This window comes from Pongo pygmaeus, chromosome 23 (assembly GCF_028885625.2).
Source record: "Pongo pygmaeus isolate AG05252 chromosome 23, NHGRI_mPonPyg2-v2.0_pri, whole genome shotgun sequence".
In the NCBI taxonomy this organism is placed as follows: Eukaryota; Metazoa; Chordata; class Mammalia; order Primates; family Hominidae; genus Pongo; species Pongo pygmaeus.
The window spans coordinates 54,084,398-54,097,723 of record NC_085931.1 but is presented as its reverse complement, the minus strand read 5'-3'; the positions used below and the strand labels follow the sequence as shown (position 1 = coordinate 54,097,723).

General features: G+C 52.3%; 1 protein-coding gene across 2 annotated transcripts; it reads left to right on the top strand.

Moving 5' to 3' along the window:
• Window positions 1-249: 249 nt before the first annotated feature.
• MCAT (malonyl-CoA-acyl carrier protein transacylase) lies at window positions 250-11,483 on the top strand. Of its 2 annotated transcripts, XM_054470016.2 has the most exons (4): window positions 250-721; window positions 2,743-2,830; window positions 6,720-6,937; window positions 10,567-11,483. In XM_054470016.2, exons 1-4 carry the CDS (start codon window positions 302-304, stop codon window positions 11,008-11,010), a joined length of 1,170 nt encoding a protein of 389 aa, XP_054325991.1. In that variant the 5' UTR covers window positions 250-301; the 3' UTR covers window positions 11,011-11,483. The 2 variants fall into 2 exon arrangements, with proteins under 2 accessions (XP_054325991.1, XP_054325992.1); XM_054470017.2 differs by lacking the exon at window positions 6,720-6,937 and having other exon boundaries at window positions 253-721.
• The last annotated feature ends 1,843 nt before the right edge of the window (window positions 11,484-13,326 follow it).

Sequence of the window (13,326 nt, the reverse complement as noted above, 5' to 3'; positions counted from 1 at the left end):
AATATTACATTGCGTTGCGTTAATTATTCCATAAATATCTGTTGAGGACCCATTGTGGTGTGGCATCGTGTTCCGTTCGACGGCTATGGATATTTAAGTAAACGCATGGGTCCCTCCAGGCCCGCAGAGCGCAGCCCGAACGGCCTCAGAGCCGGGGCGGAACCAGCGTCTGCGGAACCTTTCTTCCCGCTCCCGGTACCCCGGGAGCCCCGGCAGGAAATGCGTCAGGGACCACGCTGCGCCGCGCCGCCGCAGTCGGGCCTCGGTCGCCACGGTAACGCGCGCGGGCAGGTGTCCGACCATGAGCGTCCGGGTCGCGCGGGTAGCGTGGGCCCGGGGCTTGGGCGCCAGCTACCGCCGCGGCGCCTCGACCTTCCCGGTGCCTCCGCCGGGAGCCCAGGGTGTAGCGGAGCTGCTGAGAGATGCGACCGGGGCGGAGGAGGAGCCCTGGGCGGCGACGGAGCGGGGAATGCCGGGCCAGTGCTCCGTGCTGCTCTTCCCGGGCCAGGGCAGCCAGGTGGTGGGCATGGGCCGCGGTCTGCTCAACTACCCGCGCGTCCGCGAACTCTACGCCGCCGCCCGCCGCGTGCTGGGCTATGACCTACTGGAGCTGAGCCTGCACGGGCCGCAGGAGACCCTGGACCGCACCGTGCACTGCCAGCCCGCGATCTTCGTGGCATCGCTGGCCGCTGTCGAGAAACTACATCACCTGCAGCCCTCGGTGAGGCCCGAGGCCCCGTGACAGGAGGGGGAAGGTGGGCTCTGCCTGAGCTCTTATCACCAGGCTGGCCCTGCCAGAGGCTTCCGCCTGCCATTCTGGGGGGCTCCTATGTCTCACTCATTCGATCGAGTTTTTTTTGTTTTGCTTTGTTTTGTTTTGTTTTTTTTTTTTTTTTTTTTACATTTTTTTTTCTTTTATTATTATTATTATTATACTTTAGGTTTTATGGTACATGTGCACAATGTGCAGGTAAGTTACATATGTATACATGTGCCATGCTGGTGCGCTGCACCCACCAACTCGTCATCTAGCATTAGGTATATCTCCCAATGCTATCCCTCCCCCCTCCCCCCACCCCACAACAGTCCCCAGAGTGTGATGTTCCCCTTCCTGTGTCCATGTGTTCTCATTGTTCAATTCCCACCTATGAGTGAGAATATGCGGTGTTTGGTTTTTTGTTCTTGCGATAGTTTACTGAGAATGATGATTTCCAATTTCATCCATGTGAGACTGAGTCTCGCTCTGTCGCCCAGGCTAGAGTGCAGTGGCGATCTCGGCTCCGCCTCCCGAGTTCATGCCATTCTCCTGCCTCAGCCTCCCAAGTAGCTGGGACTGCAGGCGCCCGCCACCATGCCCAGCTAATTTTTTATATTTTTAGTAGAGACGGGGTTTCACCGTGTTAGCCAGGACTGTCTCAATCTCCTGACCTCGTGATCTGCCCGCCTCGGCCTCCCAAAGTGCTGGGATTACAGGCATGAGCCACCATGCCTGGCCTGTTTTGTTTTGTTTTTTGAGACAGTCTTGCTCTGTCACCCAGGCTGGAGTGCAATGGCGTGATCTTGGCTCACTGCAACCTCTGTCTCCCAGGTTCAAGCAGTTCTCCTGCCTCAGCCTCCCCAGTAGCTGGGATTACAGGTGCACACCACCACGCCTGGCTAATTTCTTTATTCTTTACTTAAATCCTCCCAGGTTCACCCACCTCGGCCTCCCAAAGTGCTAGGATTACGGGTATGAGCCACTGCACCGGCCTAAATGAAGGAACATTGAGATGAATTGAGAATGTCACTTCACTTGAAGGTGGTGGATTGATTGCTATTAATATTTAATAAGACGGTAAATGTTAAGCTAGCACTTGAGATCCTTTACCCTATTTCACCTTCACACCACCTTGTGAGGTTAATACTGTTATTTGATGGTTGAGGAATGCAGACTCAGGGATATTAAAAGAATTAGTTAAGTGGTCCTGTTGAATCGTCATCATAATATTCATTCACTGCTTACCCTAGGCTGGGTCTGTGCTAAGCGCTGTATAGACATTATATTCACATAATTCTCTCAGCCGTCCTTTGGGGTAGGTCCTGTTCTTCCCTCATTTCACAGATGAGATAAAAATGCTCTTGGCCGGGCGAGGTGGCTCACGCCTATAATCTAGTACTTCAGGAGGCCGAGATGGGTGGATCATGAGGTCAGGAATTCAAAACCAGCCTGGCCAACATGGTGAAACCCCGTTTGTACTAAAAATACAAAAATTAGCCGAGTGTGGTGGTGGACACCTGTAATCCCAGCTACTCGAGAGGCTGAGGCAGGAGAATTGCTTGAACCCGGGAGGCGGGGGTTGCAGTGAGCTGAGATCATGCCATTGCACTCCAGCCTGGGCAACAAGAGCAAAACTCTGCCTCAAAAAAAAAAAAAAGTCATGCTCTTAACTTGTGCTCAACGATATGGCCTGAGAGCCTGCTGCAGGGCCACGGCAAGGGAATCCAGAGCCCTGGGTTGGCATCAGTGTGACCATGGACAGAGTTGATTGGACTGTAACTAACCAGGAAAGCTCCTCCTAAATAAAGGGGCAGGACTCAATGATTGTCAAGGTCACTTTTGTGTGTCCTCTTCCAGCTGGTGCACCAAGTTCGTAGAACCTGGCTCACTGAGATGCTGAACACCCTGCCAGCTCTCAGGTACAGAGCCCTGGAACTGGGCTCCCCAGGAGAATGAGGGCTCACGTTCTGCATCTGTCCCCACAGGTGATTGAGAACTGTGTTGCTGCTGCTGGATTCAGTGTGGGAGAGTTTGCAGCCCTAGTGTTTGCTGGAGCCATGGAATTTGCTGAAGGTACAGGAAGGAGTTTGGTTTTATGCAAGGCTCTGGTCTTGGGCTCATTAGGGGTAAGGGACACTGCCAAAAATGATACTGGACCCACTCAGATGATGGGAAGGGAGCATGTGGACAGGGGTGACATTGGCGTATGAGGACAGGGCTTTGCTGTGATTCCTTTTCAAGGCTGAAGGATTCATTAGGGATTTCCCTTATTTTTGTAATCTCATGAAATCTGCTTGCTGAACTGTCTCACCCACTATCCTGTGCACTCATACCTGCAGCACCTGCCACACAAGAGTACGTGTTCAGTAGATGTTCGTTGAATTAAAGAGTAAATATTGGATCTGGAGCCATATCAGTTTTACTTCTTAAGATTTTTGCTGGCCAGGAACCATGGCTCATGTCTGTCATCCCAGTGCTTTGGGAGGCCAAGGCAGGAGGATCACTTGAGGCCAGGAGTTCCAGACCATCTTGGGCCACATAGTGAGACCCTCATCTCTGCCCCCAACAAAAAACAAAAATTACGTTGGGTGCAGTGGTTCATACCTGTAATGCCAGCACTTTGGGAGGCAGAGGCAGATAGATGTTTGAGCCCAGGAGTTTTAGACCAGCCTGGGCAACATGGTGAAAACCCCATCTCTACCGAAAATACAAAAATTAGCCAGGCATGGTGGTGTGCACCTGTACTCCCAGCTCGAGTACTTGGGAGGATGAGGTGGGAGGATTACCTGAACCCAGGAGGTCAAAGCTGCAGTGAGCTGTGATTGTGCCACTGCATTCCAGCCTGGGTGGCAGAGTGACACCCTGTCACACACACACACACACACACACACACACACACAATTAGCTGGGCTTGGTGGCATGCACCTGTAATTCCAGCTACTCAGGAGGCTGAGGGAAGAAGATCACTTGAGCCCCTGAGTCTGAGGCTGCAGTGAGCCATGATTGTGCCACTGCACTGCGGCATGGGTGACAGAGCAAGACCTTGTCTAAAACAAACAAAGAAGAATCTAGTATAGAAACACGAGAGGTTATTGGGACTGGAGAGGGAGAAATGGAGAGTGCCTACATAGTGGACATGGAGTGTTTGAAACTAGAGAGAGTTGGTGGTTGTACAACATTATGAATACCCCCAAATACCACTGAATTATACACATTAAAGTGGTTAATTATATTTTATGTGAATTTCACTGCAGTGCTTTTTTTTAAGCGTTATAGCATTATTAACGAAAGTTTCATAATTTCACATTTTATGAAACAATTTTGTTACATGTATCATTTTACGTGTACATAATGTGCAGAATTAGGCTTGGTGCGGTGGCTCACGCCTGTAATCCCAGCCCAGCACTTTGGGAGGCCAAGGTGGGTGGATCACCTAAGGCAGGAGTTTGAGACCAGCCTGACCAATGTGGTGAAACCCCATCTCTACTAAAACTTCAAAAATTATCTGGGTGTGGTGGTATGCACCTGTAATCTTGGCTACTTGGGAGGCTGAGGCACAAGAATCACTTGAACCGGGAGGCAGAGGTTTCAGTGAGCCGAGATTGTGCCACTGCACTCCAGCTTGGGTTAGAGAATGAGACTCTGTGTCAAAAAAGAAAAAAAAGTGCAGAATTATAATGTATTTACAATTTTGTGTTTTTTCTTTTTTTTTTTTTTTGAGACAGTATCTTGCTCTGTCACCCCAGCTGCAGTGCAGTGGTGTAGTTGTAGCTCACTGCAGCCTCAGCCTCTTGGCCTCAGGTGATCCTCCCGCTTCAGTCTCTAGACTAACTGGGACTACAGGCTCACACCATCATGCCCAGCTAATTTTAGAATTTTTTTAGAGATGGGGTCTTGCTGTGTTGCCAGGGCTGGTCTGGAACTCCTGACTCAAGTGATCCTCCAGCTTCAGCCTCCTACAGTGCTGGGATTACTTACAGGCGTGAGCCACTGTGCCTGGCCTACTTTTTTCCCTTGACATTTTACATAGTTCTGAGTGTCTCTGTGGGAGGCGTCTACGTGCTCTCCTCCCTTTTCTTGTATGTTTTCTTCTACTTCTTGTCACAGGCTCTTGTTCATTTGGTTTTTAAGAGACAGAGTTTTCCTCTGTCTTCCAGGCTTGAGTGCAGTGATGCAACCACAGCTCACTGCAGCCTCTAACTCCTGATCTCAAGCAGTCCTCCTGCCTTAGCCTCCCAAGTACCTGATGTCACAGGCTCTTTATGTATTTGTCCTACTGTTCTTGTGTAAGGGAGCTAAAAGTCCAGTACTTAGAAGTGCTAAGTGAATGAAGACATGTCAGGATTTGCTCCTTAGACCTCTCTGTTGACCTGTGAAACACTGTGCAGGTCCCTTAATCTCTTCTTGGTCTGGTCATCTCTTCTCTCTGCCCAGGAAGCAGGACCAGGGTGTTGGGCGTCTGGTAGTTTCAGGCCATTCTTATGTGTGGCTTTGTAGGGTTTTTTGAGGCAGGGTCTCGCTCTGTCACCCAGGCTGGAATACAGTGGCATGAACACAGCTCACTGTAGCCTCAACTTCCTGGGCTCCAGCAATCCTTCCACCTCAGCCTCCCAAGTAGCTGGGACCACAGGCACACACTGCCACACCCGGCTAATTTTTGTATTTTGGGTAGCGACAGGGTTTTACCATGTTGTCCAATCTGGTCTCGAACTCCTGAGCTCAAGTGATCTGCCTGCCTTGGCCTCCCAAAATGCTGGAACTACAGGTGCGAGCCACAGCAACCAGCCCTCAGGCCACTCTTATTATCATTGGCACTGCCTGCCTAGGCACAGCCTGCCCTCTCTCCATGCTCTTGAGCCGCACTGAATCAGGAGTCATAGGTTTTCATTCATCTGCCTTGGCTGTGTCAGGTTCTCCAGCTCTAAGTGGGGACAGTAACAGTTGACTGATGACAATTATGTTACTGAAATTCATGTAGTACAGCAGCCCATGTCTCTGGTGGTTCTTTTTTGTTGTTCTTGTTTTGAGACAGGGTCTTGCTCTGTCACCAGGCTGGTGTGCAGTGGAGCAATCATAGCTTACTACAGCTGCAGCCTCAACCTGCCGGGCACAAGTGATCCTCCCGTCTCAGCCTCCCAAGCATCTGGGACTACAGGCACGCACCACCATGCCTGGCTAATTTTTATTTTATTTTTTGTAGGGACAGGGTCTCCCTATGTTGCTAATAAGGCTGGTCTCGAACTCCTTGGGCTCAAGCAGTCCTCCTGCCTCAGCCTCCCAAAGTGCTGGGATTACAGGCATGAGCCACCGCGCCTGGCCTGATCTCTCTTAATAAACTAACTAATAATAATTCGCAGCTTTCACAACAGCCCAGGCAGATTAGATATTATTATCCTCATTTTACTAACTAAAAATTTGAACCTCAAGGAGGTTGTGACTTGGCTAAGGCAATGTGGCTTCCACCCTGTTCCTCTTTACCTTTTACCAGGGTTTCTCAATAGTGGCATTATTTAAAAAAAAAAAAATAGTGGCGCTATTGGGCCAGGTCATTTGTTTTGTGGGGGGCAAAAGGGGCTGAATTGTGCAGTGCAGCATGTTGAGCAGCATCCCTGGCCTCTACCCACTAGATGTCAGGGGCACTCTGCCCTAGTCGGAACAACCAGAAGATGTCTCCGGACACTGCCCCCGGCCTGTTGAGCACCACTGTCCTACTCCAAACCAGCTTTATAGCAGGAAGCTCCTTGGGTTAGTTTGTATAGTGCCAAGCACAGCAGCGTACTTTTGGTGGTGAGCGCTTGTGTAGTCGATGGAGGTGTGTGGAACTGTGGCCCTGCGGGCCGGCAGCAGACGCCAGTGCCCCTGTCTCTAGTGCAGAGTGGAGCCTGGGCTTTGTTTCTCAGGCCTGGCCTTTTCTCCTTCATTCTGTGCCCTCATTTTTCCAAATGCGCTTCTCTCTGGGCAGGTTTGTATGCCGTGAAAATCCGAGCTGAGGCCATGCAGGAAGCTTCAGAAGCTGTCCCCAGTGGGATGCTGTCTGTCCTCGGCCAGCCTCAGTCCAAGTTCAACTTTGCCTGTTTGGAAGCCCGGGAACACTGCAAGTCTTTAGGCATGGAGAACCCCGTATGTGAAGTGTCCAACTACCTCTTTCCAGATTGCAGGGTGATTTCAGGACACCAAGAGGTGGGTGTTGATGGGAGCTGCCTTCATAGACCCCAGTCCAGTACGGAGGGTTGGAACTGCTCCACACCCGTGAGGCCCAGCAGTGTGGCGGGTGCTCTGTCCAGCCCGGTCTTTAGGAAGTATTTTGGGGCCAGGGCAGTGAGGTAGACCGAGTGCTGCAAAGCAGGCAGGAGCAAGAATGCTGCCCTGCTCCACCATGTGTAGAATGGGGTCTGGAACCAACCAGTCAGCCCACGTCTAAAGTAAAGGGGCAGAGCCAGGTGATCTCCAGGGCCTTCCCGTAGTACATTCTGGGCTTCTGAGGAGCCTCTGATCTGGTTGCTTCCTTAGAGAAAAGAGATCTGTTTTCTGCTAGATTGCTCTGCCTGCCCTGCCTTTTTTAGGTGTCTGTTTTTACACTGGAGTTCATTTCCTTTCCACCGTCTTTCCTTCCATTTGCTACCGTCTTTCCTTCCATTTGCTACTTCCCCAAACATTTATCAAGCACTGGGGATGCACAGACTGATTAGCCAGGGTTCCTGCCGTCAAAGGAAGAGCCCCGTGAATGGATGATTCCAGGCCGAGGGGTGCAGTGAGGGTCTGGCTGACTACTCATGGGCCTAAGAGCAACCCAGGAGGCAGCAGCTGGAGGATGGGCTTGTGTTCGCCAGCAGGGGGCATCCTGAGCAGAGCGGCAGGAGGCCCCTATGGAAAGAGCAGTGGGTGCTGAGTGCCTGGCTCGGGGAATGCTGCGTGAGTGCAGATTGCAGCCGGTGTGAGGGGCTGCTGCCCGGGCCAGGCATTTCTGTCTTACTTCATGTCCCTCACAGCCCATCCTGTGATCCTGTGCTATATGGAAGGAAGGGATTCTTTTTTTTTTTTTTTTTTTTTTTTTTTTGAGACAGGGTCTCACTGTGTTGCCTAGGCTGGAGTACGGTGGCACCATCACGGCTCACTTCAGCCTGGACCTCCTGGGCTCAAGTGTTTCTCCCACCTTAGCCTCCTGAGTGGCTTGGATTACAGACACGGGCAACCACACCAGCCTAACTTTTGTATTTTTTGTAGAGACGGGGTTTCACCATGTTGCCCAAGCTGGTCTTGAACTACTGGGCTCAAGTGATCCCCCCACCTCAGCCTCCCAAGTAGCTGGGACTAAGACACAGGCCACCACACCCAGCTAAAGGAAGGGATTCTTAATCACATTTTCCACACGAGGATGCTGAGGCAGAGAGAGGCGCGTGCTTGGGGATGGTAGAGGCACAATGGGAACCTGAGTCTGTCTCACTCTGGAATCTATTTCCTCCACTTGACCGTGCTTGGCTCCCCTTCCCCTCTGAGGGCTCACCGTATGCCAGGCGTCCTCAACTGCCTCCTCTGAAGTAGTGAGAGCTGGCAGGAGCCTCTTGTGACTGTTCTGAGATGGTGGGCAGGTCAGGTATGGTGGCCCCGGGTCAGTCTTGGAGCTAGTTATGCATTCCCTTTAGCAGCCTTGGAAGGAAGTCCAGAAGTGGCTCAGGAAGGACCTCCCAGTCAGGGCAGGAGTCTCCCCAACAGGCTCCCAGACAGGTGCACCGAGTCTAGGTGACAACTCCTAGGTTTGTCCTTTTGGTACTTTTTTTTTTCTTTGAGACAATGTCTTACTCTGTCATCCAGGCTGGAGTGCAGTGGCACGATCTCGGCTCACTGCAGCCTCCACCTCCTGGGTTCAAATGATTCTCCTGCCTCAGCCTCCCAAGTAGCTGGGACTACAGGTGTATACCACCACGCCTAGCTAATTTTTTGTATTTTTAGTAAAGACAGGGTTTCACCATGTTGGTCAGGCTGGTCTTGAACCCCTGACCTCAGGTGATCTGCCCACCTCGGCCTCCCAAAGTGCTGGGATTATAGGCGTGAGCCACTGTGCCCAGCTTCCCTTTGGTATTCTTGGTAGTGCCACAGCAAAGAGCTCAGGTGAGGGCAGGGGTACCCCCTCAGTGGGGAAGCCCCTTTGCAACAACTGATGTGAAAAGGCTCCTGGGCCCTGCTCGCCCAGTGCCTGGGCCAAGGACTGGCCATTGCAGAGGAGACTGCTGGCCCCTGCGATGGTGACCTTGAGCCCTGTGGCCCTAGCCTGGGACTTGAGAGGGCTCAGCTGTTGAGCCAGAGTCCAGAGACGTTACACGGAAAGCACTTTGAGACCACAGATGCTCCAGGAAGTGCCACTGAGTAGCCATCCCCATACCTGCCAGTCACTCAGACAATCTAGGTGTGGAGGGAGGGGCTTGGGCTACAGAGTCTGGAAGGCCCAGACCAAAGAGGCTCCTGGTTCCTGCGGTCCAGCCTCAGTGGGATGGAGCCGCATGGAGGGTGATGGTGGAGGAGAAGCATGGGTGAGTCAGTACAGGCCAGATTTTGCTGCAGTGACAAGTAGCCCACACCTGAGTGGTCACAGCACACAAGCACGGGTCCCACTCCTGGTCTGTGCTCGCCAGGCTGGGTTCTGCTGAGTGTTTTCAGCCCAGGACTCAGGCTACGGGAACAGTCTCTAGGGAACACTGACAGACTAAAGCGGGTGGATGACTTGAGGCCAGGAGTTCAAGACCAGCCTGACCAACATGGTGAAACCCCGTCTCTACTAAAAATTAGCCAGGCATGGTGGTACATGCTTATAGTCCCAGCTACTCAGGAGGCTGAGGCAGGAGTATTGCTTGAACCTGCGAGGTGGAGGTTGCAGTGAGCCAAGATCGCACAGTTGCACTCCAGCCTGGGTGACAGAACAAGACTTCATCTCAAAAAATGATAAAGACCTTTGCAAGTTCTTTTGCTTGCTAACTGTTGCAAGGGTTTGGAGCTATTGGCTCGTCCGAGGCCCCTTCTGAGCTCAGATGCCTTCAGGGGAGGTTTTTGGCATCAAGAAGAGAGCTCTTTCCTTCTCCAGAGAAACCCCAGATGAAGGTGACAATATCCTAGACCCTGCATTGTGAAATGGGGCTTGAATTTTAGTTCTGAATTTTTATTTTGAAGATTACGGAATAAAAAGCAAACAGACTGGTCAAAAATTATGAAAGGAGTGATAGAATTCTCATTGAGATCCTGGCATGGTGGCTCATGCCTGTAATCCCAGCACTTTGGGAGGCCGAGGCGGGCGGATCACGAGGTCAGAAGATCGGCTAATACAAAAAATTACCCGGGCGTGGTGGCGGGCGCCTGTAATCCCAGCTACTCTGGAGGCTGAGGCAGGAGAATGGTGTGAACCCGGGAGGCGGAGCTTGCAGTGAGCCAGGATTGCGCCACTGCACTCCAGCCTGGGCCACAGAGCGAGACACCGTCTCAAAAAAAAAAAAAAAAAGGAATTCTCATTGAGAACTAACACTTCTTAGATGGTGCTTTTTCCTCTACCAGACACTCTTGCATGCCTTGTAGGGTTTGCTCTTCCCCGCAGCGTTGTGAAGTAGATGGAACTGTGCTTATTTGAGGGCTGGGACAGAAGAGATTCCAGGATGTTAAGTGAATTGCCTGGGGATGGTGCTGGGACAGACAGGTCACATGTCCACGTCTAACAGCTGTGGGTCTCTTTGTGGTCACCCTCCCAGTGTGGCCATGTGAATGGTCAGATCCCTAAAGGCGGATTTCTGGGACATTGCTCGGCTGAAACCTCCTTCCTTCCCCAGGCTCTACGGTTTCTCCAGAAGAATTCCTCTAAGTTTCATTTCAGACGCACCAGGATGTTGCCGGTTAGTGGTGCATTCCACACCCGCCTCATGGAGCCGGCCGTGGAGCCCCTGACGCAAGTTTTAAAGGCAATCGACATTAAGAAGCCTCTGGTTTCTGTCTACTCCAACGTCCACGGGCATAGATACATGCATCCCGGGCACATCCAGAAGCTGCTGGCCCAGCAGCTGGTCTCCCCGGTGAAGTGGGAGCAGACGATGCATGCCATATACGAAAGGAAAAAGGGCAGGGGGTTCCCCCAAACTTTCGAAGTAGGCCCTGGCAGGCAGCTGGGAGCCATCCTGAAGAGCTGTAACATGCAGGCCTGGAAGTCCTACAGCGCCGTGGATGTGCTGCAGACCCTCGAACATGTGGACCTGGACCCTGAGGAGCCCCCGAGATGACTGCAGGGGCCTCAAATGGGATGACCCCCTCTGTCCTCCTGAGGAGAGGCTGTAGGCTGTGCCTGCCACACCCTCCCTTCCTAATGGCTCCTCCTCTGAGGAGTGAAAGGGATTTGTTTGCAATGTGCTTTGAAGGCCACATAAAAAGCCCTAACAATAAGTATTTCTTTACATGACCCAGTCCATTTCCCCCCCTTGGAAAAACGTTTGGATGTTGGGAAGAATGATGCCACAGGGCTGGTGTGTGGCGAAGCTGGAAGCCCGGCCCCGCCTCTGCCAGCCCTGCACCATAGGTGGGTGTGCCGTCTCAGCGGGAAGGGGAGGACTGGCTGCTGCAGCCTGCCCTGCTCTGTGAGTGCTGGGAACATGCTGGTGTGGCCTCAAGTTCGGTCACTGCCAGGGGAGCCCCTCCACCACCCCCAGCCTGCCCCCCTGGGCTCCTTTGTTACAAATCTGAAAGGTTTTAGAACCCAGTTGGCCTTGGCAGTTTTGTTCACCCCCTCACTTGACAGCTGGGAGACAGAGTCCCGCATTTGTTGTCATACCCAAGAGATATGTATTGCCTGCTGTGTGCTAGAGAGTGAGTGCGCTCTGTTCTGGTAGAAGGGTCCTTGAGTGAGGTGCAGGGTGTGGGGAGTGCCAGGAAGGGAGGGCGGCTGAGGCCCTGGTCCTAGGGGTGCAACTATGGAGGAACACCCTGGTCACCCACTGGGACTGCGGGTCTGCAGGGTGCCAGAGGGAGCACAGCGCATACCTGCCTCGGAGCTGACCCCTGGCTCCATGCCCCATCCTCAGAGCAGCTCCTGTGTCAATATTAAGTATGAGACATTCCAAGCTGCTTGGGTGGTTGTTCATTATTCAGAGATAGTGGGAAAATATTATTGGGAATGAACTCTGATTGCCTGAAAATGTTACCATTGTGTAGACACGTCAAGTCCTGGATAGAGTTTCTCATTTTCTCATTTTTAGTTCTCTGGTGTTTCTCAGCAGGGCCTGGCTGGCCTTTGGGCAGAACCCTCCTTCCTTATATGGGACTGTCCCACTCTTGGGCAGCTGCCCTGGTGCCGGGCCATTACATACCAGCAGCACTTCCAGGCATTGTGACCCCAGACACCCTGCACGTCTGGAAGCCCTGGCTGAAAACACAAAAGCCGACGCAATGTGATTCCCACTGCAGCCTGCGTGCGCGTCCCTGGGAGCACGACAGTTCTTTGGAAAGAACTATGTCTTAAATCTGTATTGCACAGAGAACTTGATTATTTTAAGTACTGAGCATGTTTGAAGCTCCTTCTCTGAAAGCTTCAAGCAATGGCAGCCTCAAGAGACCCAGGCTCTCCACGTCCAGGTTCTCTGGCAGCGCTGCAGGAAGGATGGCCATTCAGCTCTGAGGAACAAAATCTCAAATAAGGGAGGGGTCTGCCTCTCCAGGAGGACAGCAGTAAGGGACAGCAGGCCTTACCACTTGCTGTCTGTGCACTGCCCTTGTCCTCATGGCCTGGGGCAAGATCCAAGCCCATGAAGGGTAAGAGAAATTAGCTGGGCGTGGCAGTGTGCGCCTGTAATTCCAGCTACTTGAGAGGCTGAGGCAGGAGAATCGCTTGAACCTGGGAGGCGGAGGTTGCACTGAGCTTAAGATCGCACCACTGCACTCCAGCCTGGGTGACAGAGCGAGACAGAGCGAAAAAAAAGTCTGTTCTCCATGGAACAACATTCTGTCCAGATCAGGGCTCAGCCTGTCTTTCCTGAGCACATCCTGGCCTGGCCTGCTGCCTTTCCATTTCACTCACAAGCCGACCCCCCTCTGGCCAACAAGAGCGGTCTCCAGCCAAGCACGGTGGCTCACACATGCAATCGAAGCACTTTGGGAGGCTGAGGCGGGTGGATCACCTGAAGTCAGGAGTTCAAGACCAGCCTGGCCAACATGGTGAAACTCCATCTCTACTAAAAATACAAAAACTGGCCAGGCATGGCGGCTCAGGCCTGCAACCCCAGCACGTTGGGAGGCCGAGGTGGGTGGATCACCTGAGGCCAGGAGTCAAGACCAGGCTGGCCAACATGGCGAAACCCATCTCTACTAAAAATACAAAATTAGCCAGGCTTGGCGGCACATGCCTGTAATCCCAGCTACTCAGGAGGCTGAGCCAGGAGAATCACTTGAACCAGGAGGTGGAGGTTGCAGTGAGCCAAGATCAAGCCACTGGACTCCAACCTGGGCAACCATCACAAAACTCCCATCTCAAAATAAAAATACAAAAATTAGCTGGGCATGATGGTGCATGCCTGTAGTCTCAGCTACTCAGGAGGCTGAGTCAGGAG

Coding starts and splice junctions, on each gene's coding strand:
- MCAT (XM_054470016.2), top strand. CDS start 302: ATGAGCGTCCGGGTCGCGCGGGTAGCGTGGGCCCGGGGCTTGGGCGCC. Junction 2,831..6,719: donor AGCCATGGAATTTGCTGAAG/GTACAGGAAGGA, acceptor CTCTCTGGGCAG/GTTTGTATGCCGTGAAAATC. Junction 6,938..10,566: donor TGATTTCAGGACACCAAGAG/GTGGGTGTTGAT, acceptor TTCCTTCCCCAG/GCTCTACGGTTTCTCCAGAA.